Source organism: Mustela nivalis (genome assembly GCF_964662115.1).
Source record: "Mustela nivalis genome assembly, chromosome: 17".
NCBI classification, from domain to species: domain Eukaryota; kingdom Metazoa; phylum Chordata; class Mammalia; order Carnivora; family Mustelidae; genus Mustela; species Mustela nivalis.
Genome location: NC_139036.1, coordinates 47,339,789 through 47,359,505, shown reverse-complemented (window position 1 = coordinate 47,359,505; position 19,717 = coordinate 47,339,789). Strand labels below are relative to the sequence as shown.

Sequence of the window (19,717 nt, the reverse complement as noted above, 5' to 3'; positions counted from 1 at the left end):
ATTAGAATTCTCAAGTTACAAAGTATGTGTAGTCACTTGAGTGTTGGGCTCAAACTCTGGGCTCTTGGCTCCCATGACACAATGCCAATCTACCTAAGAAAAGCTTCCTAGAGAAATAAAGCATGCTACTGCTTGTGAGAAAGGAATTCTTCCATACCGATTTTTATCATACCCTGGTAAACAGGGACTCTTAATTCAATGAGTTTTCTCTGTAGACACTAGTTCTTCTCCATGTGAGATATCCATTAAGTTAGCCAGAGGTAATCTGCCTACTGAATGAAAGGGCCTGCTAATTAATTTCATTAGGAAACCAGAATGTCTGGAAGATGTGAAGTGAGTTCCTATTAAGTTTCCAGCATGCGCTAGACTCTGTAACTATTATGATCTCAAACCATTTCTCCTGGCTGCTGTCTGAAAATTTGTGGTGAGCTAGATTATTGATTTGGAATAGCAGAGCAATAGTTTTTGGTTTTATTCTCTTATAACTAATAAAAACCAGATAGACTGGTTATACATACAAGTTATATAGGAAGAACATCTATTTATTTCCTTTCTGCAGATGAGTTCCTCCAATAAGGAGAGGCAGGATAGCAAAGCAGATAAGAAACTGGGCTCTGACACAGACTGCTTAGGCTCAAATTCTTGTTTCACCATTTATTGGCTTTGAAACTTTTGAGGTCTACTTAACCTCTTTGAGCCTCAGATCACTGCTCTGTGACATGAAGATAACAGAACTACCTTACTGAGTTGATAAGAGGATTGGGTGAATTAATAATATTGGTTAAGATCTTAGAGAGTGCCTGGTATAAGGACCACATGAGTATTTTAAAAATAAACAAGATCCTGGTGGTGATCGTTGAGCTGTGCCCTCTCTGTGATGAAAGAAGTGCGAATATACATGAGATCTCAGCATCTTTTCACAAAGAAGCAGGAGAAATCCTTCAAGGACACAATGAAGTTCAAGCCCAAGCAGCGCAGTACTGACATCAAGAGCAAGGAAACGGAGGCTGCAGACAGACTGTGCCCGCTCGGAATGCAAAGACCTGGGTCCTGGCAGAGCAGCAGCTGACGGTGATAGGTGTGAGCGGCTCTTACAGGCAAGGCTGGAGTTGGTGTCCAAAGGACAGGCTAGCCAGAATGCCAGAAGGGAAGAGTCATAAATTTATTCCCAGAGAAAGGTTTTCTCAGTCACACTTAGGGGACTGCTAGATATGTGGGTTAAATATAAACCGAGCATTACGTTCTTTCTCTCAACTCTGAATTAATGGTCCTCTTGAGCAAGTCAGGTTTTGCAGATCAGAAAATAAAAGGGTGTAAGGCTTAATACGTCAGAAACTTTCAGCAACGAAGCAGGGAGTTCTTTAAAAAGAAATACGTACGTTTGGGGGAGGCATGTGGGCTGTCTGAGGCAATCTGTCTCATCCGTGTTCCATGGCAGCTGAGGGCCACCAGTCGGGAGATGATGGCAGTTTTGCCGAACCCAATGTTTCCCACAATCACTACTCCTTGGTTGACGCTGGCATTTGAGCTTTGAAGTTGAGCATCTATTTCGTGGAAAACCCAATCCCGGCCAACAAACACTGACTCTGTAGTGATGCTGGGCACTTCAAAGAGCAGAGGCTTCAGGGAGATATCTGGAGGCCTATAAGGTGCAAAGTGAACTGGAAGGAACAATAAGAGAACACACAACTTAGGCCAAACTGTCATCATTGAAAGAAATACAGAAGCAGAGCCGCTTGGTTTAGGAGACTATCAGTTCCAGTACAATGGCATCCTGGGTTATTCAGCAAATAATACAACTCAACTTCGCTTCTATGCTGACGAGCAGCAGCAGGTGAACTAGGGTCATTTGATACTCTAGTTGGTACAAAACAAACACAATTAAAATGCCAATGATTTACCAAACAGCCAGAAAGACAGGGTGATACTCAAAATTATTAAATAGTGGGGAGGGCCCAGCACCAGCACTCAGAATGGACGCCGAAGTATTACAGAAGCAGCGTCCAGGCTTCCTTCTCTGCCTGGCGATAACCTTTTAGCTGTTGGATTGTGGGGAGATACGGGGTGGGAGCTCCTGGGGGAGAGTCCAGGCTATGGCAGAGCATCCAGATGTCTTACAGCATCAGCTCTTTACCTCTAAAAGCTCTGCTAGTTTAAAAAGTCTTCAACATGTTAAGCAGTCAAGGAAGCAGAAATGAAACTGTGACCTTAGGTCTTTGCTCCTCTACTGCTTGTATTCATGCCAATCAAAACAAAAACAAAACAAAACAAAACAAACCAACAAAAAGTTTTGGCTTATATATACCATGGAGACCTGGTACTGCTTTTCTCATTTCTGTGCTTCTGAAGTTGTGGCATGTGCTAAGAGCCAAGCATAGGCTCTATTTTCAGTAGCTTTCTAATAATGCATAATAGATGTGACCTGGTTTCAAAGATTAACCTTTTAATTTTATTGATGGTGGAAAGAAGTCTTGTATATAACCTCTCTTACCTGGGTTAACTAACTATTCAGATAGTAGCCCTAAGATGTATCATTTTATCTGTCTGGAACCAGGTTGTTGCTGCTGTCGTTTTCAGTAAGCTCTACGCCCAGTGTGGGGCTTGAGCTCATAACCCCGAAATCAAGAGTCACATGCTCTACCGACTTAGCCAGCCAGGTGCTCCAGGAAGCAGGTATTTTATGTTCGTACCTTTAACACCGTAGCACAGTACCTTTGACAAAAAGCAGGTACTCAATAAATGGTTACTGAAATAATTAATGAAGAATAAGGTATTATATTCTAAGCCCATTTTTATATTTTGGAGGATAAAGTCCAAGGGAAGGGAATGAGGACAGGAGAAAGAGGGAAATGAATCTATTTTTATTGCTTATGTTATTCTAGAACATACTTAAGCCACCTATATATCATTAAATGGAATCTAGAGATGGCAGCTTGAGAAAATCTACTCATAAGCAAGCATCATGTACATACTCATTAAAAACTCTCTGAAAGCTACTAGAATAACTGAGCATTAAAAAAATGGCAACAACTCCAAAAACAGTGCAAATAATTAAAAATATAAAGCCAAACTCTAAAGTAAGAAGAAAATAATTTCCTCTAACAATTTTTAAATGTTCCAAATTTTCACTAAAAAGAAAAAAAAAAAAAGGCTGTGGAGATTCAGCTATATATTTGCTTATAATTTCCTGATTCTTGTTTCTTTAACAAAACTTACTTTTCTAAAATCCATAACTAAAAACATAAAATAATAAAATCTATAACAATAGGCTAATATAACACTATATGTTAACTGGACTTAAAATAAAAATTTAAAAAATCCATAATCATAATTACAGAATTCAGTGAAAAATTTGACTATAACTTGCTAAATATAGTCTTTTTAATGCTACTGGCTTGTAGCTCATACTCTATTTTACCCTTCTTAAACATTACTTTATTGAGTTATACTTTACAGATCATTAAATTCACCCCTTTAAAGTATACAGTTCAGGGGTTTTCAGTACAGGTGACCCCTGAACTACACGGGAAATGGAGGAGGTGATGCCTCATGGAGTTGAAAATCCGTGTGTAACACCTGACTCCCCCAAAACTTTACTAATAGCCTATCTGACTGAAACCCTTAGTGGCAGTCAACTAACGCATATTTTGTATGTCATACATGCTATACACTATATTCCTACAATACAGGAAGCTAGAGAAAAGAAAATGTTAGCAAGAAAATCGTAAGAGAAAATACCTGTAAGGTAGTCTGTAAAAAATCCACATATGAGTCAACCAGCACAGTTCAAATCTGTGTTGGTTGAGGCTCAACTATATATTCAAGAAGTAGTGCAACCATCACTATTCCAATTCCTGAACATTTTTATCATCCCCCAGAGAAAACTGTACACAACTGTACACCCATTAGTTGTTACTCCTCAGTTCCCCTTCCTCCTAGACATTGATAACAAGACTTTCCATCTTTACAGATTTACCTATTCTGGACATACATGATAAATGCTATCAGGTAATATGTGGTCTTTTGTGTCTGGCTCATTTAGCACGTTTTTAAGGTTCATTCATATTGAAGCATGTATCAGTACTTCACTCTTTTTATAGTTGAGTAGTATTCCATTATATGGATATATCACATTTTGTTTATCAATTTATCTGATAAACATCTGATTTGTTCCCACTTTTTGGCTATTATGAATTACACTGGTATAAACATTCATGTACAAGTTTTTGTGTACATATGTTTTCAGTTATCTTGGGTATATATCTAGGAGTGGTATTGCTGAGTCATCTGGAAACTCTATGTTTAACTTTTTGAGAAACTGCCAAACTGTTCTATTTTCCTTTTTGCTATTTTTTAGAGAAGTAATACATATTCACTATAGAAAACTTAGGAAAAGTAGATAAACAAGATAATAATTGTACTCCCAGTAGCCAAAGAGAAACACTACTCACATATACTCTGAATTTTTTTCTGTACCATAAATACTTAATCTAAAAACCCAAAATGGGATCATACTGTTTTATAATCTCCTTTTTAAAATTTTCATTTAGCAATTCCAGAATTCTGAAAAAGTTGATTCTGTCAGACTTGCCTAATGGCTGCTTCAGTGGTAGGACTGATTCTTGGAGCTCCTTACTCTACCATTTTCCATGTCACTTGATAATAGGTGACTGCTATCCACCTGGGGCTTTCTGGGTACCTGAGTTTGTTTGGTGGGTACCCAGACAGACATAATGAGATCAGGATGAGCAGTGATAGGACTCCTCGGGAGGAAGGAGAAAATAGATCAGTTGGCTTGTGATGAGTCTAATGAGGCCTAGTGAGACCTAAAGTTACACAGCCGGTTTCAGAACTAGAAACAAAACCTAACTCCAACTCAAAAATCCAGGTTTCCACCCCTACTATATTATGTTGCAAATGTTCTATAGGACGTGACTTTCAAATCTGAAAGTGACATGAATGATCCCACTGATGACCAGGACTGATTAGGCTTAGCTGATGGGCTACATGGTCTTCCTCCTTCACTTCTCTTGTGTTTCCCTTTAGGAACTGCATGCTTGGCCAGAAATGACCTTTCCATAGAGGTAAGAGCTACAGAAACTCTCATATGATTTCTACACTAACTGACTTATTTCTTCAGGTCCAAGGTTACTTTACATTTTGTATCAAAGGGGCTTTTGTGAATATGACCAATCCTAATTTATAATATGGAATTAAGTATAGACTCAATTTAAATGCTTAAGTTTTTGGGAAAAATTTCTGAACTTGTTCTCATGTTGACGTCATCTCCCATCATATTTTATTCTACTGAGAAAGCTCTGACATTTTAAAAAGTTATTTAAAAAATTTTCTAAAAATGTAATCAATTCACAAAAGCCTCAAGGGAAGAACAGACAAAATTAGCCTAGTACCATATGGTAAAACAACTGTAGACGCCAAGAACAGCCTAGAAACAATTTCTGTACTTCAGAACCTAAGGCTTTTGTCAGCTCAGTATGATAAAAGAAAGCCCTGCTTCCTATGTACCAACAATAAATTTAGGGCATAGGAACAAGAAAGCACTTTGGCCTGCATTGTGGGACATGGGAGGTAATGGATGTTCTCTGTGGAGTTCATATTCCTAAATAAATGTTTGTTTGGGATATCAGCTGGCTTCCGAGAGATTTTCTAAGGCAGAAACACTGAAATAATCCATGAGAAATTACCACTTCAACTACAGCTGAGCTAAGGGAAAAAAGATGAGTTAATCCACCATTTAGTAGCAGATGTGGCTTTCTTACCCCTGGCACTCAAGAGTTGGCAGTCTCAGCTCAGCAAAGACAATCCCACCTGTCTCAAAGCTTTCTGATAAAGTATACTGGGGTGTCTGTGTGGCTCAGTTGGTTAAGCATCGGACTCTTGGTTTCTGGCTCAGGTCTTGATTTTGTGGGTTACGAGATTGAGCCTCACATTAGGCTCCGCGCTCAGAGGGGAGTCTGCTTAAAGATGCTCTCTCTCTGCCTCCACCCTGACTTGAGGGCAAGCTCTCTCTCCCTCTCTCTTAAATAAATAAATAAATCTTTCTTTAAAAAAAAAAATACAGAAACCTGTAATTTACTTCAAAATTCATAAAAAAATGATGGGTGGGTAAAGAGATGGACAGATGGATAGACAGGTGATAAAACAAAACAGCAAATGTTCATGATATAGTCCAAGTGGTGAGTATGTAAGTGTTAACTGTATGATTCTTTTCTTTCTGGTATATCTGAAAAATTTCCTAATAAAATGTTAAAGGGGGAAAAAAAACCCACCATGGAAAAGAATCACATTTCAATAGGGCACACAAATAAGATAAGCTTAAGGAAAGTAGTTTTAAAAAGGATTTAATAACCACTCCAGACTCAGATCGGTGTGGGCATCTCCTCAATGTAAATGAAGCTTGGAGCAGACGAATGAGTTCTCTCTAGGAAACAGCCTCTGTGAGACCATCAATAAGTGTAATTATATACCTAGGCTTACGGAGAAAACAGACCTTTCTTTAACTAAGGCAAAGCATAAACATTAAAAAACAACAACACTAACGTGCATTAAGGCTAAGAGATCAGCCTGCCCAAATGCAAATATAAACAGCTGCAGTAAGGGGAAAAAAGGGGAAGGGGAAGTGGAGGCAAAGGAGCTCTAAGTGGATTTAGACTAAAGCATATTTACTCATGGAAAACAATCATGAATCATCTTGAAAGCAGTCAGTCACAGGACTGGCAGAAGAAAGGGTGTGTGTAATACAGCCAAGGTCTGGTGCAAACAGGAGCAGAGATGTGTTTCCTCACATTCTTCTACAATGACTGTAAAGTCTAGCCTGGAAGTACCTCTATTGCTCAGAACAAAAGATAATTTCAGGCTCATTCTCAGGGCTCATGGAGTGCATGCCAAAGCAGAGAAAAAACACACGTGCTGCAGACACAACCTGATATCACATCAGCACCAAACCTCTGTCAAAAAACACACTTATTTTTTTCTTAAGAAATGTTGAAACCAGGGCAGGAGTTGATTTGTCTACTGAGTTTCTAGAAGGTTCACTCTCCCGTTTACAGGAATAAAATCTCTTTAGGGTCTGTTGTTTATTCCTGCTGCTCTGGAGAGGACTACAGTAGGCAGCTATTTCTATACCCGGAAATGAGTTTCTGAAGAATGTAAAGCAATTTGAAGCAGGTCTTAAAAGACAATCTAAAGATAACAGTCTGAGAAATGTTCATTCCAGAAAACTTCTGTTTAAAAAAAGAAAAAAAAAAAACCTGTTAATAAAGTGGAATCACTTTTGGGGTCAATAAGGAAACACAGCAGAGTAGGAAAACTATGGACTCAGAGCCAGGATCCCTTAGTTTGTATCCTGTCTCTGTTACTTACTGGTGGAGTGGCCTCAGGATAATTACTAAGGTTCAGAATATCTCGTCTTCCTCATTTTAAAAATAGGGATAACAAAGACACCTGAGGATTAGATGAGTGAAAAGATGTGATGGGCCTAGGACAGTGTCTGGTGGTTACGTGTCGCACTAGCGACATCATCAAGCCAAAAAGAATCCAGAGTAACTGTAATCACCCCCCTCCCACATACTCTTATTTAAAACAAAACTTAGCAAAAGGGATATTGAGAACATAATGAGTCTCTTCAAGCTCTCGTCCCTCTGAGGCTTCTGACTTATCTCCCTTCTTTTCCCTACCCAACATTTTGAAAGAGCTCTGCTTGCTCTCTTCACTTCCGCAGCCATCATGCACTCTAGCCTGGCCTCCTCCTGTATTATTCAACAGCATAGCTGCTCAAACTATTTGCTTAAAGTCACTACAAACTTTCTAATGGTTAAGTGTAATGATTTCTTTTTCCAGTCTTTATGCTTCTTTTTTTTTTTTTCCTCCCCAGTCTTTATGCTTTTTAACCACGCCTCAGTATTTAACACTTTTAACTAACCCCCACTTTTGGAAATACATTCCCTTCTTGGGCTTCACATGGTAACACTTTCTTCTAGTTCTTTTTTTATCCTTTCCTCCTGATGTGTCTTTAATGATTCCTCCTCTTCTGCCCATCCCTAAGATACTGCCAATACTTGGTTCTAAACTTCATTTTTTTCTTCTTCATGAGCTCCCTGGATAATCTCAAAGGAATAGACTAACAGCATTCACAACTATCTAAGTGGTGATGGTTTGTATTTCTATTCCTCATTATCAAACTCCTATACAGTATCTCCAACTCAAGAGTTATCTGCTTAGATTTCCAATAAAAACCTCAAACTTGTTTAAAAGTAAAGTTACTGAGTCACTCACCTTAATCTATTCTTTCTCTTCCATTTATTATCTCAGTTAATGTAATATCACCAATCTGCCTGGTCTTTCCAGACAGAAACTGACACTCATCAGGATTTCTTTTTCCTTAATATTTGTATCTAATCTGTCACAAGTCCTATTAATAATTCTTGAGAAAAGGGGTGCCTGCTCAGGTCATGATCTCAGAGTCGTGAGATGGAGTCCCATGTCAGACTCCATGCTCAGCAGGGAGTCTGCCTGAGATTCTCTCCCTCTCCGTCTGTACCTCCCCCTGCTCATTCTCTCTCTCTCTAAAATAAGTGAGTAAATCTTTAAAAAAATTATTCGTGAGGACTATCTCTAAGATATAATTCCTTTTTTCTTCCCTACTCCACTGCTACTAGTGGTATAACCTTGGGGGAGCTACTGATCATTCTAAGTCTCAATTTTATCATCTGTAAATTGGGGTACTAGAAGTATCTACTGCCTTAGGCTGAGAAAATGTATATTAAAGTTCTTATCCCAGACCCTTAATCCTCAATGAAAGGCAGCCATATAGTTTAGGTTCTCAACATCTCTTGCTTTTACTATGTATTTAAATAGGTTCTTGTTCCTTTTGTATACAGCTACCAAATCAATCTATCTATCCATCCATCTATCTATCATGATCACGTCAACCTCTACACTCTACCCTCACATGTCATCAAATTGCCCTACCACAGTCATCTAACCTATTAAGTTATTAACTTAATTAACTTACTAACTACCACAGTTCTTGTCATAGGGTAGGTATATTCAATAACATTTCATAAATGTATTCATGAATGGAAACAGTTAATATGGATTTTTCTTCCCCAGCTACAGGGAAATATAGTACTACACACTTCACTTTGGTAGAGCAGGAAAGCTCAAGGAAGACAGTTAAAGGATGCAAATTCAGGTCTTTGAAAAATCACTGCTCTTACTGTAATAATAAAAAGAAATGAATTCATTTGTTTGGCACCTTTCAGGGATATATTCCTATATAAAGGCAACTGTCAGAAACAAGTGGGCCATTAAATAACAAGATAGAAAAAAATGTTATTTTCCAAGCTCTGTGCATATAACAAGCAAGGCCTAGATGTTACCTAAGTACCAACAATCAAAGAATACTATTGCTACAGGAAGATAGGGAAAGGAAGAAAATGGTGTCTTAGAGCTAGTGTCCACAGAGGACAGGATAAATATTTCTAAAGACAGTTCTTGTTTTCTTTTAGAAAAGTTACTGAAAAGGCTGGATCCACACGAATCCATTTAGTAACTGAGGTCTTGCTAATCCTACATGTGAGATTTATTCTTGTGCAACAAATGACCATATTTAATTTTTCATCATTATATGTACAATATGTAGTTTAGTTCACAGAGAACACAAGTTTAATTCTATTTTTTTTTTTAAGAGAGAGAGAGAGAGAGAGAGAGCACGCAAGCAGGAGGAGAGGGGCAGATGGAGAGAGAGAGAGAGAATCTTAAGCGGGTTCCATACTCGGTGTGGAACCCCACACAGGGCTTGATCTCATGACTCTGAGATCATGACCTGAGTTGAAATCAAGAGTCAGACACTTAACTGACTGAGCACCCAAGGTGCCCTTAAGCCAGTCATTTTCTAATGAGAGATGGGTTTATGCTCTGTTCTACTTATGTATAATTTTCTTTTTAAAAATATGACATGAATTTCTACTTTTGTCCAAGATGGAATAACAAGGACCCTCCTACCTAAGAGATTCCCCAAACAAACAAACAAACAAACCTCTAGACTAAGTATATAAAACAATGGTTTTCAAGAAATTAGACATAAGCAATGAAAAATAATGATCCCCAAGAGATGGAAAACAACAGGCATATCCTATGCCCATTTACTGCCTTCAGAGATTTTTCAGGCCATAATTTAGGAGGGAAAACCCAGCAGATTCTGGAAGACTCCCTGAATTGAGGAGATAGAACTGAGAATCCAGGGAGACTAAGGCAGCAACTGTTCAAAGGACAGAGGTCTGAGAAGATGAACACTGAACAGAAATAAATCTTAAGATCTGTGGAAAGTAGAGTACTGATTGGCACATGTATGTAAACAAGCTGTGCAAGACCAGGAGATGACCTATCCAAGATGATTAGAAGGAGGAAGGCCTGAATAGTGCCTATTACCAGTAGCCAGGAAAGAAAACCTCACATATGCTTAGCTCAGGTCATGATCCCAGGGTCCTGGGACAGAGCCCCATGTCAGGCTCCCTGCTCTGTGGGGAGCCCGCTTTTCCCTCTCCCTCTGCCTGCTGCTCCCCCTGCTTGTGTTCCTTCTCTCTTTGTCAAACAAATAAATAAAAAAATCTTAAAAAATAATAGCTACAAAATTTCTTAAATTTGACAGAAACTATAAATTCACAGATCCAAGGAGCTCAATGAGCCCCAAGTACAAGAAATATGAAGAAAACCAACCAAGGCACATCTTAACCAAACTGTTCAAAACCAGAGATAAATAGAAAATCTTAAAAGCGGCTACAGATTTAAAAAAAAAATGGATATGAAGTACAGAGGAACAAAGATAAAGATGACAGCAGATTTCTTGTCAGAAACAATGGAACTGAAAAGACAGTGTACCTACAGCTTTATATTAGTGGAAAGAAAAACACCTGTCAACCTAAAATTATAAACCCAGTTAAGTTTAAATTTATCTTTCAAATGTAATGGTGAAATAAAGACTTTTTTAGACATTTAAGAACTGAAAAAATTAATCACCAGCAGATCCACAATACAAAAAAAAAAAAAAAGTAAAAAAAAAAAAAAAAAAACTCCAGGCAGAAGAAAAATGTAGAAAATATGAATTAACACAAAGAAATGAAGAACACCAGAAACGAGAACTATATAGGTTAATATGTAAGATTTTTGTTGACTTTACAACAAATGGTGTTGGAACAAGTGGATAAGTGTATTAAAAAAAAAAAAAACCAACAAAACCCCCCAAAACTACTTTCATACATATCATAAAAATTAAAATCGATCATAGACCTAAATGTAAATCTGAAACTGTAAAACTTCTGGAAAAATATATAGAAGATATTTGTGACCTTCGGTTAGTCAAAAAAATCTTAGACACAACACCAAAGGAATGATCCAACAAGGCAAAAATTCAAAAATTGGATTTCTAAAAACTTCAGTTCTTCAAAAGATACTATTAAGGGAATTAAAATACAAGCCAGAATATAGGAAAAAATATTTGCAAAGCATATATCTGATAAAGAACTTGTAACCAAACTATATGACAAAATCTCAGAACTCAGTAACAAGAAACAACCCAATAAAAACTGCTTCTTCACCAAAGAAAATATTCTACAGCAAATCAGCATACAAGATCATCAGATAAGCAAAATGTTGTACAGATATCTAGAGCTTTTTCATCTTGTAGGCCTGCAACTTCACCCATTGAACAGCAACTCATTTTCCCTTCCCTCCAGGACCTAGCATACACCATTCTACTCTGTGCTTTGAGGAGCCTGACTACTTCAGATACCTTCTGTGAGTGAAATCCTGTGGTATTTGTCCTTCTGTAACTGGTTTATTTAATTTAGCACAATTATCATCAAAGATAATCCATCTTTTATCATATAACACAATTTTCTTCTTTTTTTAGGGCTGAATAACATCCTATTGTATGTACATGGCACATTTTCTTTATCCATTCATCTATCAATGGATATTTAGGTTCCTTCCACCTCTTCACTACTGTGAATAATGCTGCAATGAAAAAAAGGTGGGGGAATATCTCTTTGAGATCTCAATTTCAATTCTTTTGGATATACACCCCAGAAGTGGGATTGCTGGATCATATGGTAGTTTTATTTTTAATTTTTTGAGGAACCACCATGCTGTCTTCCACAGTGGCTGCACTATTTTGCATTCCTAACAACAGTGCACAAAGATTTCAATTTCTCTATGTCCTTGTTATTTTCTTTGTGTATTTGTGTGTTTTCTAATGGCCATTCTTACAGCTGTGAGGTCATTGTGGTTTTCATTTGCATTTCCCTGATGATTAGTGATGTTGAGCATCTTTTCAAATACCTGTTGGCCATCTCTGTTTGCTTTGGAGAAATGTTTACTCAAGTCCTTTGCCCATTTTTATTTATTTTATCTTATTTTTAAGTAGGCTCTATGTTGGGCATGGAGCTCAATGCAGGGCTTGAATTCATATCCTGAGGTCAAAATCTGAGCTGAGATCAAGAATCAAATGCTTAACTGACTGAGCTACCCAGGCACTTTGCCTGTTTTTAAAACTGGGTTATTAAGTTTTTTGCTATTGAGTTATAGGACTTTCTTATGTATTTTGGTTATTAATACCTTATCAATTATATGGTTTGCAAGTACTTTCTCTTAGTCCACAGGCTACCTTTTTACTCTCTTTTTTAGTACTTTAAAAAAACAACTGAGTCACTTTAGCATCTCACTCTTGGTTTTGGCTCAGGTCATGATCTCAGGGGTTGTGGTATAGAGTCCCATGTCAAGCTTCTTGCTCAGTATGGAGTCAAGCTTGTCCCTCTCCCTCTGCTCCTCCCTCCCTCCCCCGCTTGCACTCTCTCTTTAAAATACATAAATAAAATTTTAGAAAAATGAAAAAGATAAAAACAACTGAGTTGCTATCAGTGACTTCATGTGGATAAGGGTCTTACTCGACTAGCATGGAAGTGCTTACTCAACTAGCATTTAAGACTTTGTTTTTGAATGAATGAATAAAATTCATTAAGCATGGCCTAGGCAGGTTTCTCAGACATTATCTAGTTTATCTGTTTCTTTAATTCCTGTCCACCACAGGTTCTGTTTCATGGTCCAGATGGCAGTATCCATTTAAAGAATATTATTTAGCTTAAGTATCAACGAAGTTAATTTTTAACGGTATTAACAAACCATAACCTGTCTTCTCCAAAACCACTTTTTTATTTTTCTGATTTCTGGACCAAAGAAGGATGATAGCAATGATAACTATAAGACAGAGAAATGACATTATCTGAGCTGCATTTTAGAAGGACTAATCTGGCAAGCCAGGCATTAGCTTGATTCAAACTTGGAAAGACCAGAGGAGGGAGACAAACTAATTAGCAGTATTGACAAGGGAGAACATGGAAGAAACTGGGAGAGTCGAATCCTCAGGGTGTCCTAAGTGGATGTGGGAGATAAAGAAGAGAGTGATTCAAAGCTGACTTCAAGAGTTAAAACTGAGGTGACAGAAAAATTGGGGCACTATTAATAGAAATAGGGAAGTAGGAGCTAGTTCAGGCTAAATAATCACAGCAGTGCCCTGTTTGATCAGAGTTGCCAAAAGGAAAGTCATCGGCAGTTAGTGTTGATATGCAGCTCTCTTTCCCATACCTAAAGCCCTAGAGTCCTGAATATCTATAATTAGCCACTGTATTGGTACATTATTACATTCCTCACTGCTTTTTATATTATACTGTCTATAACATTGTATAATATGGTGGTTAAGAGCACAGGCTCTGGAGTTGGCCAGATACGAAGTGAATCCTGGCACTGCCAATGACTAGATATGTAACTTTAAGCAAGTAATTTAACCTCTCCAAATCCCAGTTTCCTAATTACCACTGCTTAGATCAAAGAGTTGTGAGGATTAAAAAAGAACACATTTAAAGCTCTTAGCACTGTGACTACAAAGAATAAGAACTCCAATAAAAGCAAGCTATCATTTTTATATCTGTCTAAAAGTGTCCCATACTCAACATTTGTCTTACTGTTTTAAAAAGTCTATTGTATTCTATTAATGTGTGGGTTACAAAGGGAAGAGGCTTATTTTACTCTGAAAAATTATACTTTGAATCCTCAAATAACTGTATATTAAATTTCAGCTTTCTGACATTGGTCTTATAGGAAAACATTTGTTGAGAAAAATCTGGAGTCATTGCTGAGTGGAATTTTCAGGAATTTTCCAAAGGGATTTTCTCTTTGGAAAATAGTAAGGGAAATAAGGAAAGCTAAACTCTCTCAAATGTTGTCAATTTTTACGTTTCCTCATGTTAAATATCTCAAAATGTAGGGAAAATATAAAAACAGTAAAGCTTCTAAAATGTGAAATGTTTGATAAAATAATTATATAACTATGTTAACAGTTTTATGTTACTAAATTGTTGGCCTTGAATGTGAGATAGGAGACATATTTTTACTGGAGCATCAAAACTGGTTAATTACTTGAAATTTAAGATTAATTTTTTTTTTTTAAAACGTAGGCTCCATGAGTCCCAATGGGGGGTTTGAACTCACACCTCTGGGATCAAGATCTGAGCCAAAATGAAGAGTTAGACACTCAAATGACTAAGACCCTCAGATGAGACGTTCAATCCAGACACCCCTAAGATTAAACATTTTTAAGTGAACTTTCAGTGATGAAATAGCTATAGTTTTACAAAGGAAATTTTCCATTTTTATATTTTGTTATACTTGTGGAGTAATTCCATTAAAAAACTTAAAAAAAAATTCATTAGAGAGAGAGGGAGTGAGTGAGCAAGAGAGACAGTGTGAGCAGGGAGAAGGGTGGAGTCAGAGGGACAAGCAGGCTCCCAACTGAGCAGGGAGCCAGACGTGGGGCTCAATCCCAGGACCCTGAGATCATGACCTGGGATCATGACCTGAGCCAAAAGCAGACACTTGGTCAACTGAGCCACCCAGGCACCGCAACATAAAAGAACTTCTATATACAAGAGTGGAAAGGGTAAATCATTTTACAGAACCAAAAAATGTTTTGCAAAGGGTTACCTAAGTAAATTTACTGGCAATATGATTACTTAACAAGATGTAGTCACTTTTGGGAGAAAATGATAGATTAACTGGGAAGCTGATTCTTTAAATCTCATTTAGATCAAAACATCAAAATGTCCTAATGGTTACTTATTTTTCCTTTATTGCACTTAAGGCATTTAAAAGTATTTTCAGTGATTTATTCTTGCAGAATTAGATATCATGATTAGAATCTCTTTCATGTTACTCCATGGCTTTCTTTAAGCAGTGTGTTATTTAACACAAGGGGTCAATATGTGCCTATTAGAAGACCCTGTGTTTATAGATGTGTTTTATAGTCTCTTCTCTTTCTCAAAGGTTATTTCTCACTTGTGGGTCATGTGGAACTCTGTTGTATATTAGCTACTGTTTGGATTCTTAAACTTTAAGAGAAAATTTAGTATACAAGGCTGGGTTACATAAAAACCAGATCAGTCTGAGCTTCTTTAACAAGTAATGATCTGCTTTAAAAAATCATATCCAGACTACTACAAAAAGCATAAATTAGTTTCTAGCAGACATTCAAAGACATCCAGTTTGAATACTGCATTTTCAGATTTTAAGGTACTTTCCAAAAGAGCTGACTTGGGTGCAAGGATCAACTTCATACAATTAAAGATTACAATCTATTTATCTATACAGATTATATGTATACATATATATCTATAATATATTACTATCTATTTATCTATAGGCAGTATGTACATGCAATCTTACTTCTGAATTTTAAAAGAAACCTAATGTTGTAAAAATAGAACAGTGAACAGTGAGACAGAAGACAATGATGGAAATATTCTCCTGTAACTGTAAGAGCCAGCTAGGTCATGATCAAGATGACTAAGAACCTCAGGGGTGTGTGACTCAATGGGCTAATGCAAGAGTATTAGCTTCATGACATGCATCTTAGTCATCTTCATAATGAATTCATTGTTTTGGAAAAGGGACTCACAAATATTGTGATGCACTGATTTTATTTAATGAAAATTCAACATTTTGCTTTGACAAAGTGACATTAACCATGGCAGGGTCAATTTCATATAAATTCTACCAGTGAGTCAGATTATCATTTGCACATATGCCCTCCCACCTAGTATCTACTAAGGTAGCTGTGAACTAAGGCCAATGCCTGTGAATGGTCACTGAGTAATGGGGTTTAGAAAAAGTCCTAGGGAAACCAACATATTTTGGGAAATAAATTTTAATTAGGTTTATAATCTCTTCAATCAGAACAGTGTTAGAATATTATCATCAATAATTTATTGTTATTTACCCCAAGTAGCTACTCTGGGAAATCAGTATGCTGTGATTTGTTTTGTGTATTTTAATTCCCCCTTGTTCCCTTTATGTCTTCCATCATAAGATTTATTACCTTTATCCATAAAAAACCAACAACCTCTGCCTTCCTTTGGCTAGACAGCAAACTTGGCTTCTGTCTTTCTTTGTGGAAGAAGAGAGTCCATTAAGATGGTCAGAAAGAATGAGAGTTTTTAGGTAGGTTATTCTTAGCCTAACTTCACATTAACACAATGGTGATTAAACTTTTAAAAATGGACTCCAAAATAATGTTTAAAACTTAAATTAAAAACTTTAATAATGTTTCAAATTAATATCTATCAAAGACTTCAGGCTTTGAGATTAGAAAAGGCATTCATGGTTGGTTAGCCAGCTATCTACTCTGCACTCCTAGTACACAATCTTCTGTAACTGTTTTACCACGAGAGCTCAGGCTCTTGGATGGCTGACAGCTAGGAATCTACTAACTTGCTGCAGTGGGATCCCGGACAGTGCACTTATGTGACCTCCTCCCCATTGTTGGGCTGGCTCTCTGGAAACATCAATTTTGGTAGAACAGTTGTTCAAAACAGCTGCCTTGAGAAGTTTAAAAAAAAAAAAAAAGACTTTTTACTAATGAAGCAAATGTGGATTTTTAAAAAAATTCTTTCTATTGCTTTTCTTTATTCTGTATTTTATCTGTGCTCTTTTTTTCCCCTTTGCAAATGTTAGTGTTACTACCTCACTTAAGAGCCAAATTCTGGCTCAGATGTTACCCAGCAACTTCTGCTTCAGTGGTTAAAACACTACCGTTATGATCAAACAACTCTAATTACTATAAAGGCGACTATTAAGTGAACTATGCCTGCAGTCTTTTTTTTTTTTTTTATCAATTCAAATAAACATTTATTGCACAGGTACTCTGGCAACTGTTTTAAGTGTTGGATTTCAGGCAGAATGGTCAGCACTCAATGAAAGAGCCATTCTGCATCAACTCTTATCTGTAAGGTTTCAGTCACTGTATTTAAATAACACAACTAAAGAACACAATTAAAGGCTGGCTCTTTTAACACAAAGTTAGCATAATAAATGCTAGTGATAAAATGATTAAAGAATTATACAGATAGCTTAGAATTCCAAAATGAAGGTATCTAACCTAAGTGAACTCAGGACAAATATTCAAAAAGTACTTCTACACAGAGTTCAAAGAAGAGTAGAGCCTATCAGCTATAAGAGGTCCTGCTAGTGTGGAAATATGAAAAGATGTGAAAACCTTAGGTAGACAAAGACAGATACCACATGATTTCACTTATATAGAGAATCTAAAAAACAAATGAACAAAACAGACTCTTAAATACAGATTATAAACTGGTGGCTGCCAGAGGGGATAGTCATAAAATAAGTAAGTCACGGAGATGAGCATTACAGCTCTATCCTTGTACTCTTAAACAATGCTTATGAATGACTTTTTTTTTTTTAAGATTTTATTTATTTATTTGACAGAGATCACAAGTAGGCAGAGAGGCAAGCAGAGAGAGAGAGGGGGAGGTAGGCTCCCTGCTGAGCAGAGAGCCCGATGCTGGGCTTGATCCCAGGATCCTGGGATCATGACCTGAGCTGAAGACAGGGGCTTTAATCCACTGAGCCACGATGACTTTTAACCAATTCTAAAACTATACTTTTTTCGTATTTCTGTAAATAGACTTTATGGTCCTTAAAGATGTAAAGGCACTTATCTCCAATTGCTAAACCAAAGGTTCTTAAAGTGTGATCTGGAGGGCCCAGGGATTTTTTAAGACACTTTCAGGGGGTCCACAAAATCATAATTATTTAATACTCAGAGGTTACTTGTCTTTTTCCATGTTCATTCTCTCACAAATGTATGGCAGAATTTTCCAGAGCTTATGTGATATTAACAAATAATGGGTCTACTATTGTTTTTGAGAAATGAACAGATACTTTAACACTTTCTCAGTTTTAACTTCTAATATGGCAAATATCAATAAATATAACTCACATAAACACAAGCTTTTAAGGTCCTCAGTAATTTTTTTAAGTGTATAAAAGGGTGCTGATACCAAAAAGTTTGAGAACCACCACTCTAAACAGAATAATGCAAGAATGTCTGTGTGAAGTGCCCAAAAAGTGTTTGCTACCTACCTGTTTAGACATATCCTCAAAAGATATTATTTTAGATAATCTCCATGCTGGGAATCAGTCAAGTAAATTCAGTAGCCAGCAGATACACTACAGTATATCTGACCATTAACTACCTTCTCTGAAGATGCGGGGTCATTTAAAACCCATCACTTGTGATAATTGTGATAGAAAAACTATTTCACTATTTCATAGGACTTGTTTGAGTAATATTTTAAAGTATAGAAAGATCTATCTCTAGTGTAGAAGATTTATCTTAGATACCACAAAAGGTTTCAATCACATTATTATTTTTCTGGGGTAAAGTTGTCTTATTTCAACCACAGCCAGAAGAAAAATATGTAAGACCAAAATATGACTGAAATTTGTATGTCTCTTTAAATAAAACAGAAACCATGATGTGACATGTTTTCTAAAATTATGCCAGGAAAACAATATGATACTGTTTCTACGATGAAGTACAATGTTTGGGTATAACAAGCACAAATTATAAAGGCTTGCCAAGCAGGTCTATAGAAACACAATGGAAGTCAATCTAAGTTTGATTTCCTTTCTTGTTAATGTGTTTTAAGTCATATCAGGAGACAAAGAGTTCATCTGTAAATAGTAATTAAGATAACATGTTGCTTTTTGAGGGAAGATTAGTATGCTAATTTAGAAGGCAAAATATTTCTTAGTAAATACCCAGTCTCTTACGGATTAAAGTACTCAACGGAATGGCATGTTCTAACCCTTTGGACTGCTGAACAAAAATCTCTTGAAAGAACAACTTTAAGAAACTAAAACACTCTTATCACAGCACCTTTATCAATGGAAAAACTGCATCTTCAAGTAGTAGTGTAAACAGTAAATTGAGACACTATCTGCAAGAATATAAAATTCGTTTTGGTAGGAATGCATTATTCAGGCAGAGAGCTCTCTGAAGATTTAGGCATGCTTTGAAAATCTTTGAATGCGCTTTGGTTTTACTGAACGCTGAGGCTGAAGCTTAGGGCAATAGCAAAGCTTTTTGTTGTTTTCTGGATATAAGTGCTATCTGGATCTAAGTATCAAGCTCACTAGAATGCATCTGTCAAAGATCTTACTACATCTTTACCTACCAGAGCAGATACACACCATCAAGTATTAAGAAAACCCAACCCTTTGAGAAGGGTTCTCAACAATATACAGCAGCAATCTGTCAACAGATGCTATTTTCTACTTTCAGGCA

At 36.8% G+C, this 19,717-nt stretch overlaps 1 protein-coding gene across 11 annotated transcripts in view; it reads right to left on the bottom strand.

The window, feature by feature from the left end:
* TANC2 (tetratricopeptide repeat, ankyrin repeat and coiled-coil containing 2) overlaps positions 1-19,717 on the bottom strand; it is a 360,787-nt gene that overhangs the window by 94,681 nt on the left and 246,389 nt on the right. For all 11 annotated transcript variants that reach the window (XM_082706545.1, XM_082706546.1, XM_082706542.1 and 8 more), the window contains one exon: positions 1,380-1,661. In XM_082706545.1, the coding sequence (XP_082562671.1) occupies positions 1,380-1,661 (282 nt within the window). The remainder of the gene's footprint in view (positions 1-1,379; positions 1,662-19,717) is intronic.